The following is a 19,622-nucleotide window of genomic DNA, read 5'->3' as shown; positions in this document are numbered from 1 at the left end:
ACCCGGGGGGGTCTAGTGCTACAGGCCTCCTTCCTTACCCGGGGGGGGGTCTAGTGCTGCAGGCCTCCTTCCTTACCTGGGGGGGTCTAGTACTGCAGGCCTCCTTCCTTACCCGGGGGTCTAGTACTGCAGGCCTCCTTCCTTACCCGGGGGTCTAGTACTGCAGGCCTCCTTCCTTACCCAGGGGTCCAGCACTGAGGGCCTCCTTCCTTACCTGGGGATCCAGCACTGCAGGCCTCCTTCCTTACACGGGGGTCCAGTGGGCCATTATATGTTCCACTGGAAGCAAAGAAGCTGGTCAAGCTTAGAAGGGCAGTGGACAAAGGGCCTGATGTGCTCTATTTTACCTGGTTTTGATTTATACCATTTCATTATATAACCAGCTTGCTTATGATACATTTTTAAGTTAACCGAGGAACTTAAAACTATATGAGATCTTATTTTTTACTGTTAGTTCTGGGATAGGGAATTAGGAACAGATGGTATAGTGGTGTGCTGTCAGTTACATGTACCAGAAACTCCAATTCAGATAGGCATGATGAAGAGAATATATTTCTTCTAACTGAAAAGCTTAGAGCAGGTTTGGCTTCAAGAAAAACAAGGAACAACCTGTTCCCAAGGAGTTGGTTGGTTTTTGTCTTTGCTCTTCCTTTCTTGGCACTGGTGTCCTTCCACGACTGACTCTCCACATGGCTCAAGATGCCTTCTTGCTGTTTCTGGGCTCCTTCATCCTTGTCCCAGCAGAACCCAGAGGGTTCACTGTAGTTAACTAGCTTCAGTCACATGCCTGTCTCTAAACTTGTCACTGTGCTAAGAAGAGGGAATGTACCAACTTGCCTGGCTTAAAGCCAGGAGTGGAGTTGGGTTGAGTTAGCTTTCCTGGAACCACATTGCTCACCAAACAAAATTGGAACTATTAGAAGGAAGAAGGAAGCAGCAAATACTGGAGAAGTAACCAGAAAGTTTACTACAAATGGAAAGGGCCCTGGATTACAAATGAGGAGACTTAGGCTCCCAATCATCCCCTGCTTTGCAAGGCCCGCTGTAGATGGTGAAATAGGCCTCTGATAAATGCCCTGTGGATCTGATACACACTGTATTGGATGCTTGCCTTCTGTTCCCCAGTGCCTCTTTGAACCAGCAGGGCTTGGGTGGGAATAACTAGCTGCTCATGCCACCCTCCCAAATGCAACTGTTGACTGGCACCAAACAGTAAACTTTCTTTTTTAAACCTGGCCCATTACCAGTAGAAACAGTAGACTTCTAAAGTGGTATTTATTAATTTTTATAGTGCTGGTGCCTGAAGTAGCACCCAGGAGTTGTGACAGTTGAAATTTGCTAGTCTAGGTTCCATACTGGTAAAGTCTATGTTCTCATACTTAATAAAGTCGTATACTTAGTAAAGTCTACTTTGCTTACTTTACTAAGTTCTCATACTTTATGGAATACCAGGGACTCTGAAAGCTTAGGAAACCTTTCTGGGACGTAAATATAACATGTGTTTCATTCTCTTTTTCAATAATTATGCTTAATTACTCTCACTGTTAGTTGCCAAGTCTATAAAATGAATATAAGTATTCTGTACCTCAAAGAGGTATAGGAGCTACATGAAATAATGCGGTGTTGAATTTCATCTATACAAAGACAGGGGCCTCATATCTCTTTATGATTTGTGATGTGATCACTAGCCTGAGATGTAGGGTTTCAGATTTTTAAGTTTCCTGTATGTGAAACCGGGCTTGATTGAAATTGAGTCATATATTTATTTAGATGTTAACAATTTGCCTGAATTTTTAAAAAAACACAGTATTTTTATTTTTGATAAGCCAGCAGCTAATAAACTGCCACCCTAATAAACATCAGTAATCTTCCTTTGGAAAATTTATTTTTGTTCGTGTTTTCCTCCAAATAGGATTAGCGCTTTTCTATCAATGTTTCCCAGGGCAGATTATCCTGATATTTGGCTTACAGGCTTTTTCAAGATTATTTTACAGGACTTTTTTGCATTTGAGGACAGAATAAGAAAAGGAAAGCAGTTTGTTTTTTTCTTTTTGTTTTTAATTTTCTCTTCAGTCCATTTGTGAGCTGTAGAGAAATACTTGTTTGATTTTACTTTTTAAATTTTTTGTGAGAAAGGGTCTTGCTCTGTCTCCCAGGCTGGAGTGCAGTGATGCGATCTTAGCCCACTGCAACCTCTGCCTCCCAAGGCTCAAGCGATCCTCCTGCCTCAGCCTCCGAGTAGCTGGGACTACAAGCACGCACCACTATACCCAGCTAATCTTTGTATTTTTGGTAGATGTGGGGTTTTGCTATGTTGCCCAGGCTGGTCTCAAACTCCTGGGCTCAAGTGATTCAACCGCCCTGGCCTCCCAAAGTGCTGGGATTACAGGTGTGAGCTACCAGCCTGTTTCTGTGTTACTATTTGTGCACTGTTTCTGTGAAGTTTTATGTCGTGTTAGCCATATAATGTTCTTAGGAATCATTTGTTGCTTGAATGTTACTTATTGATTTAAGAGGAAATATTCTGGGATCTAGTAAAGCTCAGTAATTTTAGGAAGAAGTAATTTGTTAGCTTACTATGTGCATCTAATACAAATAATCTAAGCTTACTCTGTAGATAGTAGAATAAATATAAGAATTATAAAGAAGAATTTAAATATTTTAATAGATATTGAGAATAAAAACTATTGTAATTATTCTAATGTTTTCTCTTTTTTTGCATTAATACTATTTTGTAGGAGCACATTACTTCTTATTCCACAGAAAGTCTAATGATTTTTCTCTGTTCTTACAGAGAAGTCTGGTTTGGGTTATGCCGTGAGCCTCTGAACTGGCCTTTTGGGTCTAAGTGCAGGGAGAAGGTGATACTTTAGATTTGTTTTGATTAAAGGAGTAACTGTAGTCCTACGTTGCCGTATTCTGTTCCAGGTGATGGTGGAACAACAATCAGAGGTAGATCTAAGAGGTAACTGTCATGTGATGTGGAGTTTCTCTGTCTTTTGAGAAACTGACCAAGTTTCTTTTCTGGATTTGTTTTGGTGCCCAGAAATAGCTAGGGCAGTGTCCATCCATCTCTAACTAGAACGGTTTCCATGATGAGGATACAGCTTCAACAGTCACTCAGCATGAAGTCTGAGTGTAAACTCACTCTGGAATTATAATTTAATATGTATTTTCTGAAGGAGCCTCAGAGGATCAAGGTTTACTCTCTGTTGCTGTCTTGTTGAGCATTTCCACAGCACGTGGATTGGCCAACTTGCCCCTCAGTCCAGTCTTACTTGAATTATATGATAGAGAAGTCATTTCTAGTTTTTGTGTGTGGATGGTGTTCATCCAATTTTCCAGCACTAATAAATTGTTTTCCTACTTTTACTCCTTTATTAATCTTAGTGGGAATTGGAGAAGGGGTTTAAATGAATATGTTGAAATGGTTTTGAACCAAAGGCCTGTAATGATTGTTTTTTAGATCTTTATTTATTTTTAAGTTTCAAAGACTCTAATTCCAAAGCAACCAATATTGACATCCGTATTATGGGCAAATGTAGATAGATATGTAAATCAAGGACGCTTTTGTCTCTTTTGGTGTTGTGTGTTTGCTTTTTGAATCTCACTCTGTCACCCAGGCTTTAGTGCAGTGGCGCGATCTCGGCTCACTGCACCCTCCTGGGTTCAAGAGATTCTCCTGCCTCAGCCTCCTGAGTAGCTGGGATTACAGGAACCACTACCACACCCAGCTGATTTTTGTATTTTCAGTAGAGACGAGGTTTCTCCATGTTGGCCAGGCTGGTCTTGAACACCTGACCCCAGGTAATCTGCCCACCTCAACCTCCCAAAGTGCTGGGATTGTAGGCATGAGCCATAGCACCCAGCCTATTTATTTCTTTTGTTTTAAATGAAAACATTGTGAATGTAGAATTACAGGGTTCGTCAGTCCTAGTTACATATGTCATGAAATGGTTGCCTGGGGAATTGATGCCCTTAACCTGAGGGCAGAGACTGAACAATAGGAGCTGTTTAGAGAGAACTAGCATTCTTTATGTGGGTTTCATGAGGATGAATCCCAGGTTTCTTTCCAGCTGCAGTGTTGCAATGTTGCTGTTTCAGTCTGTATGAAAGGTGCCTCACTGAGGGTACCTATGAGATGTCTGTGGCAGGGTCATGTGCTGTCTCTTCAGTAGCATCTTTTCCATTTGCCTCTACTCCTTTTTTATTTCATATCATTTTTTCTCAGATCCGTTATAACATACACATTGTTATGTTTCGGCTATTAATTTTTATCACTTTTTTTAATCTCTAAAGTAAGTGCAAAGATTGTTGAATATTCTTTAGTTTCTAAAATACCTTTACTTCACATTTTGTCTTCATAATTCTGTGAAGCGACAGAACAGTACTATTGTGAACATGTAGATTTTAATCAGCAAACATTTACATGGAAAATGAGATTTCCAGAAGTTATCAATTGGCCAAAGTTACAGTTATTGACAAAGGAAGGATTAAAAACCAGGTCTGCCAATCCTGACTTGAACTCAATGCCATTTCCATAATGCTAGGAAATTTCTGAATTAAGAAACTTAGTTCTGGATTATTATTACCTCCGTTGCCTCTTTGACCCAGGGACTTACATTTTTTTCTTTTTGCCAACTTAGAAAGTACTCAAAGACTGTATCTTATTTATAAGGGACTTTTCTTATTTCATGAACATCAGGAAGTCGGCAATTATTACTAAAAGAAAAATATCAAGAAGTGAAAAGAGAAAAAGATATGGATGGGCATGAGGATAAGGAAGGAGTAGAGGGAGAGAACGGGCAGAAGGAATGTCTTTCTGGGTGTGGAGTGTTGAGGGGAATCTCAGGCAATGTGACAGAATAAGGGATGTGATGTGGGAAACTAGATTTAGCTACAGTCGACACAAATGTCAGTTGACACGTGAGAGAAACATGTGGACATACTTTGTATAATGCTGTAGGAGGGACACACACGGACCTACTTTGGTTATATATTCGGGGAGATCGTTAGAGGAAGAAGAATGATATTTATTCAGGCACACTGTATGGTGTGTAGGTACTTTGCTGTGATGGCATAGAAGATTGCAGAGTAAATTCAAGGACAAGTTTTAGATGGAAGTTGATGAAAATCGTTTTTTGTTTCATGGCCTCTGAAAGTAGATGCACTTCACTGTAGGGAGTAGATCTGTTTCTGGAAAAAGTATTTATTGATAAATGACATCAACGTTTGAATGCATTGTGAGAGAGAATAACTTCAAGGGGAGCTATGATGTGTCCTTTCGTCAAAAATCATCCTAATTTATCTTTCTTGTAATTCCAGCAAGGTTTTAAATTTTTGTTTTATTGCTTAATGGCATGTACTTGTTTATCTGCATGTGTGTATGTGTTGAAAGCATGATCCTTAGTTCCATTGTACCTAGTCACATTCTCCCAGGCTTACAGGAAATCAAGTAACCTCTCTGACTTCTTTGTAGATGTTATCTGAAAAATATGCTTGTTTGCCAGGAAGCTGTGTTCGCTGTTTAAAATAGAACTTTCATTTGTATGCCTTCGTACATCCTACATAGCACTATACCATATTCTTTTTTTTACCTTTGTTCAGCACCTTCTCACTATGGGTGCTGCATTGGGGTGGCTAAGGCTTGACCATGGATCCCTGTCACACAAGGCTTTGTGGGAGGAAGGAAATTTGTGTGGTTAAAACATGGGAGGTATTGCAACTCATTTTCTTTACTACTCACCAGGGGTGGTTTCCAAATCACATTTTGCCTTTCAATTCTCAGTCTTTGAAGCAATAAATTGTATGTATATTTTATACACACATACACTCACACAGACACACACACTTGCTTATTGAGGACTAGACTTCTAAAGTTGTTGGTGCAGGACAGGCTTATAAACTGTGAATTTAAATGTACATTAAAAGTCACTTTGTCTTGGCTGGGCACGGTGGCTCACACCTGTAATCCCAACACTTTGGGAGGTTGAGGCAGGAGGATTCCTTAAGGCCAGGAGTTCTGGGCAACATATGAGGTCAACCTGGGCAACATAGTGAGACCTGTCTCTACAAAATATAAAAATAATACTAATTTTAAAAATCACTTAGTCTTATTTCCCACACAAAGGAAGGACAACTTTTAGAACCTGGCCATTTGACCCCTTTCCAGTAGTCACCTACTTCTTTGTAAGATACTCTAGAGGAAAAACTCTTTCCATCATTCTTGTCTTTTATATCCTTGTATAATGGCAGAGAATACTTGTTATGGCATATTTATGAGTAGTGTTCTGGTGAGGGATTGCTCTTTGTGTGATACGCTTTCTCAGTGAGATAGGCTCACAGTGGCAGAGGGCAGGATTACCACAGGAGACGGGTTGAGAATCACCGAGAGGCTGGGTGTGGTGGCTCACTCCTATAATCCCAGTGCTTTGGGAGGCTGAGGTGGGATGGATTGCTTGAACCCAGGAGTTCAAGACCAGCCTGGACAACGTGGCGAAACCCAGTCTCTGCAAAAAATGCAAAAATTAGCTGGGTATGGTGGTGTGTGCTTATAGTCCCAGCTGCTGGGGGGTTGAGGTGAGGATGGCTTGAGCCCAGGAGATTGAAGCTGCAGTGAGCCCTGATCATGCCACTGCACTCCAGCCTGGGTGACAGAGCAAGACCCCATCTCAAAAAAAAAACAAAGAATCACTGAGAAAGCAAAACATAAGGGTGTTAAAGCCAAGAAAATAAAATATTAGTCTCGGAGAGTTTCATTTACCCCAGGTAATTTGGGATACCTTCTACAAATTATGTACCTTTTCTTCGTTGTAAAATAGATCTAATTAATACCTACCTTGGGTGGTTATTTCAGAGGTTAGTGATAAAAATGCCTGGTGCATTTAAAGCAGTCAGTAACTTGCTGCTGTAATAATTTCTATTATTATTATATATATTCATTCAACAAACACATGTTGAACACCCACTAACGCCCACTGCACTGCCATATGCTGGAGACAATTCTAAGTGCCGAATGAACTGGTGACTGAGACCATCAGGGTCCTTGTTCTCATGGAGTTTCTATTTTAGTGCCTAAGATAGACAGTAAGAAACAGGGATTTCAGAGAATGAAGGACACTGAACTAGATGAATATAATAGGTAACTAGGGGGTGGGAGGAGACCAGTTTGGAGACATTTCCCAGAGAAGCTAGCGATATTTTAGTAAGAAACCTGGATGATGAGAAAAGAAAGAATCTGCCATGAAACAGTAGAACAGTGGAAGCCAGTGGGGTGGCAGTGGGGGGTGGTGGCAGAGTGGAGCCTGAGGGGAGAACCCAGCAGAGGACTGGTGAGTGGAAGGGCAGAAAAGAGCTTGACTCATGAAAGGAAGGAGGCCCAGTACAGCTGGAGCTTGGTGAGCTGGAGAGCGGGAGGGATGGAAGGAAGGGAGCAGTTCATGGAGGGCTCTGTAGCCATGGTAAGGAGTTTGGATTTTTATTCTAAGTACGGGCACACTTTGTTTTATTATGCTTCACTGTGCTGCCCTTTGCGGATACTTCATTTTTTACAGATCAAAAGCTTGTAGCAACCCCATGTCTAGCAAGTCTGTCGGTGCCATTTTTCCAACAGCATGTGCTTACTTCATATCTCTGTGTCATGCTTTGGTAATTCTTACAATCAAACTTTTTCATATATTTGTCATGTGATCTGTCATCGGTGATCTTTGATGTTACTCTTGTGATTGTTGGTATGTGGTAGTTGGCGGCATCCAGGTGGTGGTCTTAAGAAGACCAAATCTGTATGGTGTTGGCACTGAGGCCCATTAGGCAAGTGCTGCCTGGCTCCATACAGCTCAGCCTTTGGGGCCTTGGGGCTTTGGGCCCCAAGATATGGAGCCTGTGAGTGGGACATGCGCTCTATATGGAAGCCAGAGCCTGCTCCCCTGGATAGAGTGTATGAGATCCCTGGACTGGAGCCTGTTACCTCTGTGGGAAAGATATACTTCATGCCTGGGATACCACCGCCGATCTTCCTGCCCTGAGACCATGGCTAGAAACCCCCAAAGTTCTGCTCACCCCCTTTTCATGGCCCCAGCACCCTGGCTAGAAGCACCCAAAGTTCTAAGGCTCAGGCCCCATTCATGAGCAGCCACTGTAGAGATCAGGCCTGCTACGTCTCTCACCAGTGTTGCCACCTTCTCAGGGGTGTAAAGCAGGCCAAGTTAATAGAATGCCTTCCTGAAAAAGTACTTAGCCTTGTTCTGATACAAGGAACCACACAGAGAACCAAGATGAGCGTCTTCTGAATTTGATCTCTCATGCCTGTCTCTGGCATTGTACTGAGGACATCCCCAGGAGAGAGGCCTGATGTCCAGTCATTGTGGACAGTCTGATACAGTTGTGTGAGTCTCAGATTCTCAGGCATCCTTCTCTGGCCAGGCAGATTTGTGCCCAAAATTCCACATTATCCACCACCTGGAACTGAGTCTCTTCGAAGCAGGGTCATGGTTCTAGTGGAGCCCATCCTGAGTGCAAGCAATTCTCTTCCCCCCACCCCATCTCCTCCAGAGAGGAGGTTGAAGCTACTAAAAATCATGTTCTTGAGACCTTCTATCCCATATCCCCCACTGCTGACCTTCAGGAATGTAATGTTTATGAGGTCAAAGATGACACAGATTTCTGGGAGGGCTATCCTTACCCCATCTCCATATCCTGCACTTCCTGGAAAGAGACAATTTACAACCACACAGCCTTCAACAGATGAGCTGTGGGCAAAGATGATCCTGTTTGCTTTTGGCATTGCCCTGGCTCAGGCCCAGCTCCTCTATGGGAGCAACACCAAGATCTCAGAGCAGCCCATGGTTGTGTGGACTATAGGCACAGACAGACATGTGTTCCATTTCCTGTTGTTACAGCAGAACACCACAGACCTGGCCTCTAACAAGTGTGGCAAGAGTTTGGTCTGGGTGGAATCTTACCAGCTCCTCTCTCTGCATTTTTGGTGTCTCCAAGTCATCAAAAAGAAGGTAGGGCTGGGTACGGTGACTCATGCCTGTAATCCCAGCACTTTGGGAGGCCAAGGTGGGTGGATCACGAGGTCAGGAGAAACTTGGCTAACACAGTGAAACCCTGTCTCTACTGAAAAAATAAAAAAAATTAGCCAGGTATGGTGGCACGTGCCTATAATCCCAGCTACTCAGGAGGCTGAGGCAGGAGAATCACTTGAACCCAGGAGACAGAGGTTTCAGTGAGCCGAGATCATGCCACTGCACTCCAGCCTGGGCGACAGAGCAAGACTGTCTCAAAAAAGAAAAACCAGGATGGCTGTTTAATGTGTTGGGCTGACTGGTTTTCAGTGGAGACATCTAGGAAGTTTTTAGCTCTGTATTTGCATGGTGCCATGTGAGCTGAGGACCAGTCTGAGGCCTGAAACCCCACTTTCCCTTCTCCCACTGAAGAGGGCCTGGGGTTCCCCTGGAGGCTCAGTGCTCATCTGGCCTGGTGGTCTCACTCACAATAAAGAGCCCTTGCATTGCAAAGGAAAAAAAACCTATTATAATTGTTTTGGAGTGCCACAAATTATGCCCATATAAGAAGGCAAGCTTAATTGATAAATGTCATGTGTACTCCGACTGCTCCACTGATTAGCCATTCCTCCCTCCCCGCCCCCGTCTCTGTCTCTGTCTCTGTCTTCCCCCACCTCTCCCTCCCTTTTTCCCTTCCTCTGCCCCCTTTTCCCTCCCTCTTTGCACCTCCCTATTCCCTGAGACACAACAGTTTTGAAATTAGGCTGATTAATAACCCTACATTGGTCTCTGACTGTTTAAGTGAAAGAACAGTGAGACACAACAGTGTTGAAATTCGGCTGATTAATAACCCTACAATGGTCTCTGAGTGTTCAAGTGAAAGGAAGAGTCACGTGTCTCTCACTTTAAATCAAAAGCTAGAATTGATTATACTTAATGAGGAAGGCATATCAAAAGCTGAGACAGGCTGAAAGCTAGGCCTCTTGTGCCAGTTAACCAAGTTGCAAATGCAAAAGAAAAGTTCTTGAAGATAATTAAAAATGCTACTTCAGTGAACACACGAATGATAAGAAGGCAAAAACAGCCAGATTACTGAAATGCAGAAAGTTGTAGTCATCTGGATAGATCAAACCAGCCACAGCATGCCCCTAAGGCAAAGCCTAATCCAGGGTGCGGCCCTAACTCTCCTTATTTCTATAAAGGCTGAGAGAGGTAAGGAAACTGCAAAAAGTTGGTTCATGAAGTTAAGGAAACCATAACATAAAAGTGCAAAGTGAAGCAGCAAGTACTGGTGGAGAAGCTGCCGCAAGTCTGCCCGAAGATCTAGCCAATGCCAGGCATGGTGGCTCACGTCCATAATCCCTGCACTCTGGGAGACCAAGGCAGGAGAATTGCTTGAGCTCAGGAGTTTGATACCAGCCTGGGAAACATGGTGAAACCCCGTCTTTACAAAAAATTAGCCAGGCATGGTGGCACCTGCCTGTGGTCCCAGCCACTCGGGAGGCTGAAGTGAGAAAATCGCCTAAGTCTGAGAAGCAGGGGTTGCAGTAAGCCGAGATCATGCCACTGCACTCCAGCCTGGGTGACAGAGTGAGACTTTGTTTCCAAACAAAAAACAAAAAAAGATATAGCTATGATCATGAAAGAAAATGGCTATAATAAACAGATTTTTCAATGTAGATGAAACAGCCTTCTACTGGAAGAAGGTGCCCTCTAGATTTTTGATAGCTAGAGAGAAGTCAGTGCCTGGCTGACTCCCTTGTTAGGGGCTAATGCAGCTGACAACTTTAGGTTGAAGCCAGTGCTCATTTACCATTCTGAAAATCCTAGGGCCTTATGAATGATGCTAAAAACTGCAAAGTTTTTGTCCTGAGTAGCCGGATGGATGGTGGTAAGCTGTAAGCCTGGTTTACCATCTTTAACATGGGCAAACTGTAGGGGACTGGCAGAGAAATAGATTTTGCATCAGAAGGGATTTGGGCCATACAAAGTTTGTGGTGGCTGTAGGACATCCTAATTTAAAGCCAGGGTAGCCAAAAGTATATTTTTAAGATTTATTACTTGTTCCCTTTTGTCATTGTTAACAATTTTTTTTTTTCCTATTACATCAAAAGCTGGGAAATCAGGATCTTTCTATTTTGAAGTTGTGATGTAAAACTGTCCTGGCAGATAAATGGTAAATGTGGGGATGTTAAAATTCCGTGTTATGAATTTGCCGGCTTCAACAAGAGTGCTTATCCCATTTTCCAACTTTCCTACCAACATGTGTCACAGATTTCAGAAAAATTCTGAACTTCATCCATCCTGTACTAAGTTGGCCTTGACATAAAGGATTAGTAAATATGAATGTTCTCCTTTGGCAAGAGTTTAAAATTCTCAGAGGCTCTACTATATTTACTAAAGATTTTCTAGGATTTCTTGAGATCCTCAAATGTGCTAGGTATATAATAAATATGTACTCATTTTTGATTTTGGTTTTATTTCGTATCTTTCTGCTGTGTCTTTCATGAACATTATTTTTTTCCTAGAAAGTTTAGTACCTTTGATCTATTAAGATTACTGTTATTTACTCTGCTTCCTTTTTACTTGTAATCTTGTTTTGTTTCTTTGCGTTGGTGGGTGGTAGAAGAAAAAGATACTGTTATGAGGTGACATTCAGTATAAACAAGGAAAGGAAAAGTAGGTGCAGGAAATTAAGCTTTTTAAGTTTTAATTATCTTTTCTTTTCCTAAAAGCCAGCTAACCTAGTTTTATGTATTACAACTTTTGCAAATGTAAGCTTTTCTATCTTTGGTTTCTTTTATGTCAGTTATCTATTGCTGCATAGGTAAATTACATCCAAGTCAGAAGTGAAAACAACTATTTATTATCTCACACAGTTTCTGAGGATAGCAGTCCAGGAGTGGCCTAGCTGGGAAGTCCTGGCTGAGGGTCTCTCATGAGGCAGCAGTCAGACTGTCAGCCAGGTCTGCAGTAATCTGAAGGTTTGCCCAGGGTTGGAGGATCCTCTTCTCAGATGGCTTGCTCACATGTGTTGTCAAGAGACCTCATTTCCTCACTGGCTGTGGTGGGAGGTCTGTTTCTTTCCATAGTGATATGATTTGGCTGTGTCCCCACCCAAATCTCATCTTGAATTCTGATGTGTTATGGGAGGACCCAGTGAGAGGTAATTGAATCATGGGGGCAGGTGTTTCCCCTGTTGTTCTTGTAATAGGGAATAAGTCTCATGAGATCTGATGGTTTTATAACGGGAAATTTCCTTGCACAAGCTCTCTTCTCCTGTCTGCTGCCATGTGAAACATGCCTTTCACCTTCCACCATGATTGTGAGTCCTCCCTAGTCGCGTGGAACTGTAAGTCTACTAAACCTCTTTCTTTTGTAAACTGCCCAGTCATGGGTATGTCTTTATCAGCAGCATGAAAATAAACTAATACACTTACCACTTGGACCTCTCTGCAGGGCTACCTGAATGGCCTCCTGGGGTGAGTGAGTGAGAGGAGAGGCAAGAGAAGGAGTGGGGGTGTTCCGTTATTGACTCTAGGATTTTCTTCCAAATTCCTGTCAAAAGTCTTGCAAGCTTTGGTGTTGGCAGTTTTTCCTCAAAGGAGAGATGTTTGTGTCACAGGTATATCAAATATGTATCCCAGTGCTCTGTGTCCTTCTCTTCCAAAATCATTTTCACTTCAGTGCTAAATAAGAATGCAGTCATTTGAAGACATTTTCAATGGTGTTGTCTTTGTCCATTGTATGCTGGTGTGATAGAGTACCACAGATTGGGAAATTTTTTAAAAACACACATCTGTTTCTCACAGTTCTGGAGCCTGGGAAGTCCATTATCAAAGAACCAGCTTCTGATGAAGGCTTTCTTCTTTCAGTGTCCTCACATGGTAGAAAAGAGAGAGAACCCACTCCTGCAAACCCTCTTTCTACAACAGCATTAATTCATTCACGAGAGTAGAGCCTCCCTCTAGGCCCTACCTCCCAACATTGTTACATTGGGCATTCAGTTTCCAGCACATGAATTTGGGGGCACACATTCAGACCACAGCAGGCATTGCAACCTAACACTTGTAATACTAACAGTGCATGTAACTTGATTGATGTGGCAGCCATATGAGCATTTATGACCAGGTATTTCCATGAGCTGACACTGAGAACTACCCTTCGACTGTTGCCTGACAGGCATCTGTTATAAGGTGCATCCTGATTTCAGAAGTGTTAGAATGCAGGAAAAATGCTTCTAAACACTGAAGAAATGTGGTAAATAATTTTCTCCCCCACCCAATCATGGGGGAAGTACAATAGATCAAAGTCTTCTGCAAGTAAGTTTCTTGCCTCTGATTTTACAAAGCCTGCAACTCACAAACTATAAATCTGATTGAAAAGGAGATGTGCCTGAGTGATTTGTGACAAAGATAAAAATGCAGGTTATTTGTAAAATGTTTCAGTTTTCGGTTTCAGATGTATAAACAAGGAAAATCCCTCTTTTGTGACTTCAATTTTTTTTCTTTTTTTCTTTTTTTTTTAGGAATAAAGATTACTGTAAACCCAGAGTCAAAGGCAGTCTTGGCTGGACAGTTTGTGAAACTGTGTTGCCGGGCAACTGGACATCCTTTTGTACAATATCAGTGGTTCAAAATGAATAAAGAGGTAATTTTTAAAAATATGTCTTTTAATTCTTCTGTTATAAGGAGGGAGAATGACAGAGAATTAATTAACATTGTTGTCCTAAATGTAGTTTTAACAGTTTGGTAAAAGAGTCTGATAGACATTGCTAGGTTATTACTGAAATATTCAGTAATCATTAGTTTGGTAAAACAGTTCCAGAATTGTCTCATTAAAACATTGTAAACAATAATGAAATCAGTTCTTCACTCTAAAAGTTGTGGAAAATAGAGATTACTTAGGTCAACAGTGTTAGCAAGTGTGAAACATCACCAGTACTTTCTTGTATATACAAAACTCTTTACAACAGATTATGTTCCATCCAAAAACCTTTAAAAGATTTTCAAGGTTATATGGAAAATTAATGTGCTTTTTTTTTTTTTTTTAAATTCCACATCACTGTTTTATTGATATCAGAAGATTTAGGACCTTGTGGTAGATCCTGAAGTAAAATTCGGGTTGGCAGAATGGGCCGTTTATTCCTTTTGTGGAGTGTCTGGATCCCTGCAGCACCCGACAAATAATTTAAAATAATATCTTAGAATTCTCTTTTCTTCAGAGTTCCTTGAGCCATCCTGCACTGGGGATTTCTCAGTGGGCAGGATGCCCACATTGTGTCCCACTTCTGTGGGCTTTTCTCTTCCATTCCCTCATCCCTCTCTGCCCTCCTCCCATCTCCACACTACCTTCAAAGTCCATACTCTTTCACTCTGGTAGTCACAGTAATTCAGCTTTCTTCCATACTTGATGCCATATCTCCCTTTGCAAATCTGAAACTAAATAAAAACTGTTCTGAGAATGACTTTTCCTTTCATTGCATTGCCTCATACTGTAGGAGAATTCTGTGGTCTTATAGTCATCTGTTACACAGATGTAAGACTGAGCAACTGTGGAATATAGTAAAAAGATTGCTTGTAGCTTTGGTGCTAGATAGGTCTGTGTTGGAACCCTGACAACCATTATTAGCCATGTGAATTCCTGTCATCAGAGCCTGTGAGAATAAGGGAGAGACGATGTTTTACATGCTTATGCTCTTGAAAGATGGTAACTAAAGGTATTTTTTTGCTCATATTTTCTCAATTGCAAAAGTTACTTTCATTTTAATAAATGCCGTTTGAGGAGAAATAATGGGAAAAACCTGCTACATTAAGTATATCATTTGTAAAATATGTCCTGATTGGAGAAAGGTAGAAATGTAGGGGATGGAAAATGCATCTTAGATTTGAAGAGCTGTGATGGATCTTAAAACTCTTAGCCGGTGCCTCAAGCCTGTAATCCCAGCACTTTGGGAGGCCGAGGCGGGTGGATCACGAGGTCGAAAGATCGAGACCATCCTGGTCAACATGGTGAAACCCCGTCTCTACTAAAAATACAAAAAAAAAACTAGCTGGGCGTGGTGGTGCATGCCTGTAATCCCAGCTACTTAGGAGGCTGAGGCAGGAGAATTGCCTGAGCCCAGGAGGCGGAGGTTGCGGTGAGCCGAGATCGCGCCATTGCACTCCAGCCTGGGTAACAAGAGTGAAACTCCGTCTCAAAAAAAAAAAAAAAAAAAAAAAAAACTCTTAGCAAGTCAAGTTTTGTCAAACCACTCTTATGATCCTATGTGTATTGTAGATGTTACTTAACAAGTGCTTGTTGAGCATCTGTTTTGTGCCAGGCCATGTTCTAGGCATGATGATACAGCAGCGACCATAAGGTCTCTGCCCTCAAAGAGCTTTCATGCCAGTGGGGACAGAGCAAGTACTGTCAATTCCTGTGAGTTAAGAGCTATGAGGAAATTCAACAGGGCAGCCACATAGTATGAGAAGCTACTAAAGGTTTTAAGCAAGGGAAGTAACATGTTTTTAAAACATGAACTTGCTGCTTGAAGAAAGCAGAGAACAGCAAGATGACCAGTTGTCTAATGCCTGTGCTTGACTGGAAGTAGCAGTAGTGTGGACTAGGACAGAGCAGAGGAGGTGGATCACAGTGTGTAATTCAGTGTGCGTTTTAGAGATAGTCAACCATGCTAACAGATTAGATGTAGAGCATGGAGAGAAGAAAGAGAAATCAAGGATGACCCCTACGCTTTCCACATGAGCCATCTGAGAGACGTTATATACTGAGGGGTTGAAGATTGAAGAGGAATAGATTTAGGGGGAAAAATCAAAAGTGTGGCTTTAGGCGCGTTACATTTCAGATGCCTAGTACACATCCAAATGAATCAGCTAGGCCATTTGAATATCTGGGGAGACAACATTGAGATTTATGTAGTGGAGGAGGTACCAGTGAAGAGACTAAGAAGAGTCTGCGAGAGAGATGGGAAGCTAGCCAAGAGAGGATGGTATAAAAGTCTAACAAAGTATTGCAAGTAAAAATGGATGGCCAGCTTCTTCAGTCCTGCTGAGAAGAGTATAGGATCAAGAGAGGTTTCTTAGGCTTTTTGGTTTATTTAAGATAGAAAGTACTAGAGCATGCTTTTTAGTTTGATACAGTAAAACACACAGTAAAAGGGAGAAATAGATGCTAAAGCAAAGAGAGAGAAAATTTCAGAAGCGAGGCCAGAGAGGGTGGGATTGTTGCGAAGGGAATAACTTTTCCTCTACTTTCTTAGGTTCAGTGCCTGGGGCATGCAGATTAACTGACAGAAGACAGATTAACAGAGAAAAAGTTTATTTGTGTGCATGCAAGAGCCTACAGAAGGAGTAGCTTGCTAACTGGTTAAGTTATATGCCTAATTTAGTGGGGAAAGGCAGGGACCCTATGAGAAGAATGAATGGGTTTCTTCAAGAAAGACAAAGGTGAGAAGAACAAGGGGAGATAGCAAAGTTTGTGGTAATGTTTGTTCATGCAGGCACCAGTGGTGTCTCCTCTTCATCATGATCATAAAGTCCCCCAAGAGGGAATTTATGGCAGCCTCATTTCCCAGAGCTTTCTTTCTTGGGTCAGGTAAAGGAAGCCTGAGGAGACTTCTTTCTGCATCTGTTGAATCCCAGATGTCTTCAGTTTAATATACTCTTCATACCAACTCTGGAATTCTGCTTGGGTCCCCACACATCTTTAGCCCAAGTAGCCTTTGTTAAGAAGATGCATCTTCATTTTAACAGGAGGGAACAGAGCAATTATAAATAGGTACAGACATGGATAGGTTTGTGATTTGTTGGCAGGAAAAGGAGATAACTTCTATCTGAAGTCAGTGCCTGAGAGACGTAGGATTACAGGAGGTTTGAGGAGAGAGTGTACATCAGTAGTCTAGAAGGAAAGCACACTTAGGACAATACAGTAGGATTGTCAGGCAGTCCTAAGAGCAGCCTATAGTCCCAGTTGTCACATCTTCAGCAAGTACTCTTGCTTTGGTGTAGGTACTGAGAGGGGAGAGAGTAGAGTTCAGTTACTTGGGGTTTGGAGAGGGAGGGGTGAGCAAAGTACAGATCGAATATCCCTTATCTGAAAAGCTTGGGACCGGAAGTGTTTCAGATTTTGGATTTTTTTGGGTGCTGAAATATTTGCACTGTATACTTAAAAGTTCAGCATCCCAATCTGACATGTTCCAGTGAGCATGATGGAGGTTCTCAAAGAGTTTTGAATTTGGGAGTTATTTCAGATTTTAAATCCTCAGATTGATCTGTTCTTTGCAAGGAAGTTGTTGTAATGAGGCACTTGAATAAGCCCTTGGCAATGTGCTGAAGTTGGATGTAGCTGATAAACTGCTGCGAGCAATAAAGGCAGTAATAAAAAGAAACCTTAGTATTGGAGGTGGGGCCTGTGGATGGTAGTCCTCTCTTTTACTGTCTCATTGATATGCTTTCCATAGTCCTTCTCTGTCTAGACCTTGAAAGAGATTGGATGTTTTTTGGTTGAGGAGTCATCCTCTTACAGAATTTGGCAGATCAGAAGATGGGTTCTCAAGGTAAAATAACTTACCCGTGTCCTCCCAGCTAATGTGGTCAGAGCTGAAAGCAATAGCCAGGCCTAATTCTCTGTGTTTTCTATAAGCCCCTGTGGTGTTTATATGTTTTACAAACATACAAACTGCTAAACTCATTAATGTTACAGTTTTAGATTCTTTCAGTACTGCTAAACTCATAAGTGTTGCAGTTTTATATTCTTTCAGTACTTAATGATACTTTCAGTACTCAAATGATGACTTAAATGACAGATCAGGTAGTTTTCTGTTAGTGAGCCTTTGGAATATGTTTGGGGGCCAGCTTAACTCTCTAGTTAATGGATTTGTAGAAGACTGGATTTATAATACTTCAGTCCTAAGTAACTCAAAGTGTTACTCTTTTTAACTCAGAAGTATTTTAGAACTTGGGGGGAAGAGTTACACTTGCAAAGCTCCACACTGAGTTCACAGATTCTGTACAGTGTATTTTACAAAGAGTGTTTTTGATGAATCATCCACTGCTATTGTCTTATTGATTCTTTCACAGATTCCGGATGGAAATACATCAGAACTTATTTTTAATGCAGTGCATGTAAAAGATGCGGGCTTTTATGTCTGTCGAGTTAATAACAATTTCACCTTTGAATTCAGCCAGTGGTCACAGTTGGATGTTTGTGATGTCCCAGAAAGCTTCCAGAGTAAGTAATGAAAGAAGCTGAATGTTGGGATGGGGATTACCCTTATTTATTTTTATTTTATTTATTTTATTTTAAATGTTTATCTTTAAATAATTTCAAAGTATCAAAAATAGTAGCAAAATTTCACATATGTACTTCATCCAGTATAATGTAAACCATTGTTAAGATTTGATCCATGTGCGTTTCTTTCTTTGTTTTTTTTTTTTTTAAATTTAATTTTTGGGTTTTTGAGACAGAGTCTCACTTTGTTGCCCAGGCTGGAGTGCAGTGGTGCCATCTGATCTCAGCTCACTGCAGCCTTCACCTCATGGGTTCAAGCAATTCTTCTGCCTCAGCCTCCTGAGTAGCTGAGATTACAGGCACATGCTATCACATCGGCTAATTTTTGTGTTTTTGGTAGAGGCAGGGTTTCACCATGTTGGCCAGGCTGGTCTCGAACTCCTGACCTCAGGTGATCCGCCTGCCTTGGCCTCTCAAATTGCTGGGATTACAGGTGTAAGCCAACATACCCAGCCTGCTTTAATTATCTTTATCTGTGTGTGTGCACGCATGCACGCGTGCGCACACACACACATACATATACATGTATACGTGTGTGCGCAGATCCCTTACGATGGCAGACAGACCTTAAATCTGGTTCCTACCACTGACTTCTTCAAGTTTGCCTTTCTTCATGGTCCATTACTCTGCCCTCACACGCAGCACCTGTACTCAACTTAGTTTCTTCCTGCTGCTTCCATTGTCTCGAAAATGCCTTTCATATTTACACTCCACATCTTTGCATCAGTTCTTCCTTCCATCTTGAATACCTATTCTGCCTGGCATATTCTTATGATTCTTTCAAGCCTCAGCTCCCTCTGCTCTCTTGGCATTCTGATTTTACCTCTATTACAGAACTCGTTACATTGCTTTTAAAATTATTTCTTTGCCTAGCTGTCTGAGCAGTACAGGGGTAAGGAATTCCCTTTTCTCTTTCTAGTTCTAAGAACAAAGCCTGGCAGGTAGTAGTCCCTCATCAGTTATGCAATTCAGTGCCACCATCACGAGGCACAGCCTCGGGCTTAGGTGTTACAACTATTTTAAACTAAGCATAAAAGAGGGCCCTTGACCCCAGATTATTTACGCAACTATCAGGAAAGATTATCTGCTGCAATAAGACTTCCTTGCTACCACCTCTTTTCCCTAAAAGTTAATCTTTTGAATATAATTCCATATTATAGTTGGTTATGTTATCAGGCTTGTCTCCCTATTTGACTAAACTCCTGAAGGGAAAGTCTGGGTCTTACTAATCTTTCATAAAACCAAACACTTAATAACCAATAGCACTCAGTTGATGTTTGTTGACAAAATGAAGAACCAGGGTGAATTCTGTTTAACAAAGCAGAG

At 41.6% G+C, this 19,622-nt stretch overlaps 1 protein-coding gene across 5 annotated transcripts in view; it reads left to right on the top strand.

Annotated features, from left to right (window-relative positions):
* Positions 1-19,622, top strand: part of MALT1 (MALT1 paracaspase) — an 85,581-nt gene that overhangs the window by 11,607 nt on the left and 54,352 nt on the right. For all 5 annotated transcript variants that reach the window (XM_074383343.1, XM_074383341.1, XM_074383344.1 and 2 more), the window contains exons 3-4: positions 13,537-13,658; positions 18,086-18,236. In XM_074383343.1, coding sequence (XP_074239444.1) covers positions 13,537-13,658; positions 18,086-18,236 — 273 coding nt within the window. The remainder of the gene's footprint in view (positions 1-13,536; positions 13,659-18,085; positions 18,237-19,622) is intronic.

This window comes from Saimiri boliviensis, chromosome 13 (genome assembly GCF_048565385.1).
Source record: "Saimiri boliviensis isolate mSaiBol1 chromosome 13, mSaiBol1.pri, whole genome shotgun sequence".
NCBI classification, from domain to species: Eukaryota; Metazoa; Chordata; class Mammalia; order Primates; family Cebidae; genus Saimiri; species Saimiri boliviensis.
The sequence above is the reverse complement of the archived record's forward strand: the minus strand, read 5'-3'. Positions and strand labels throughout refer to the sequence as shown.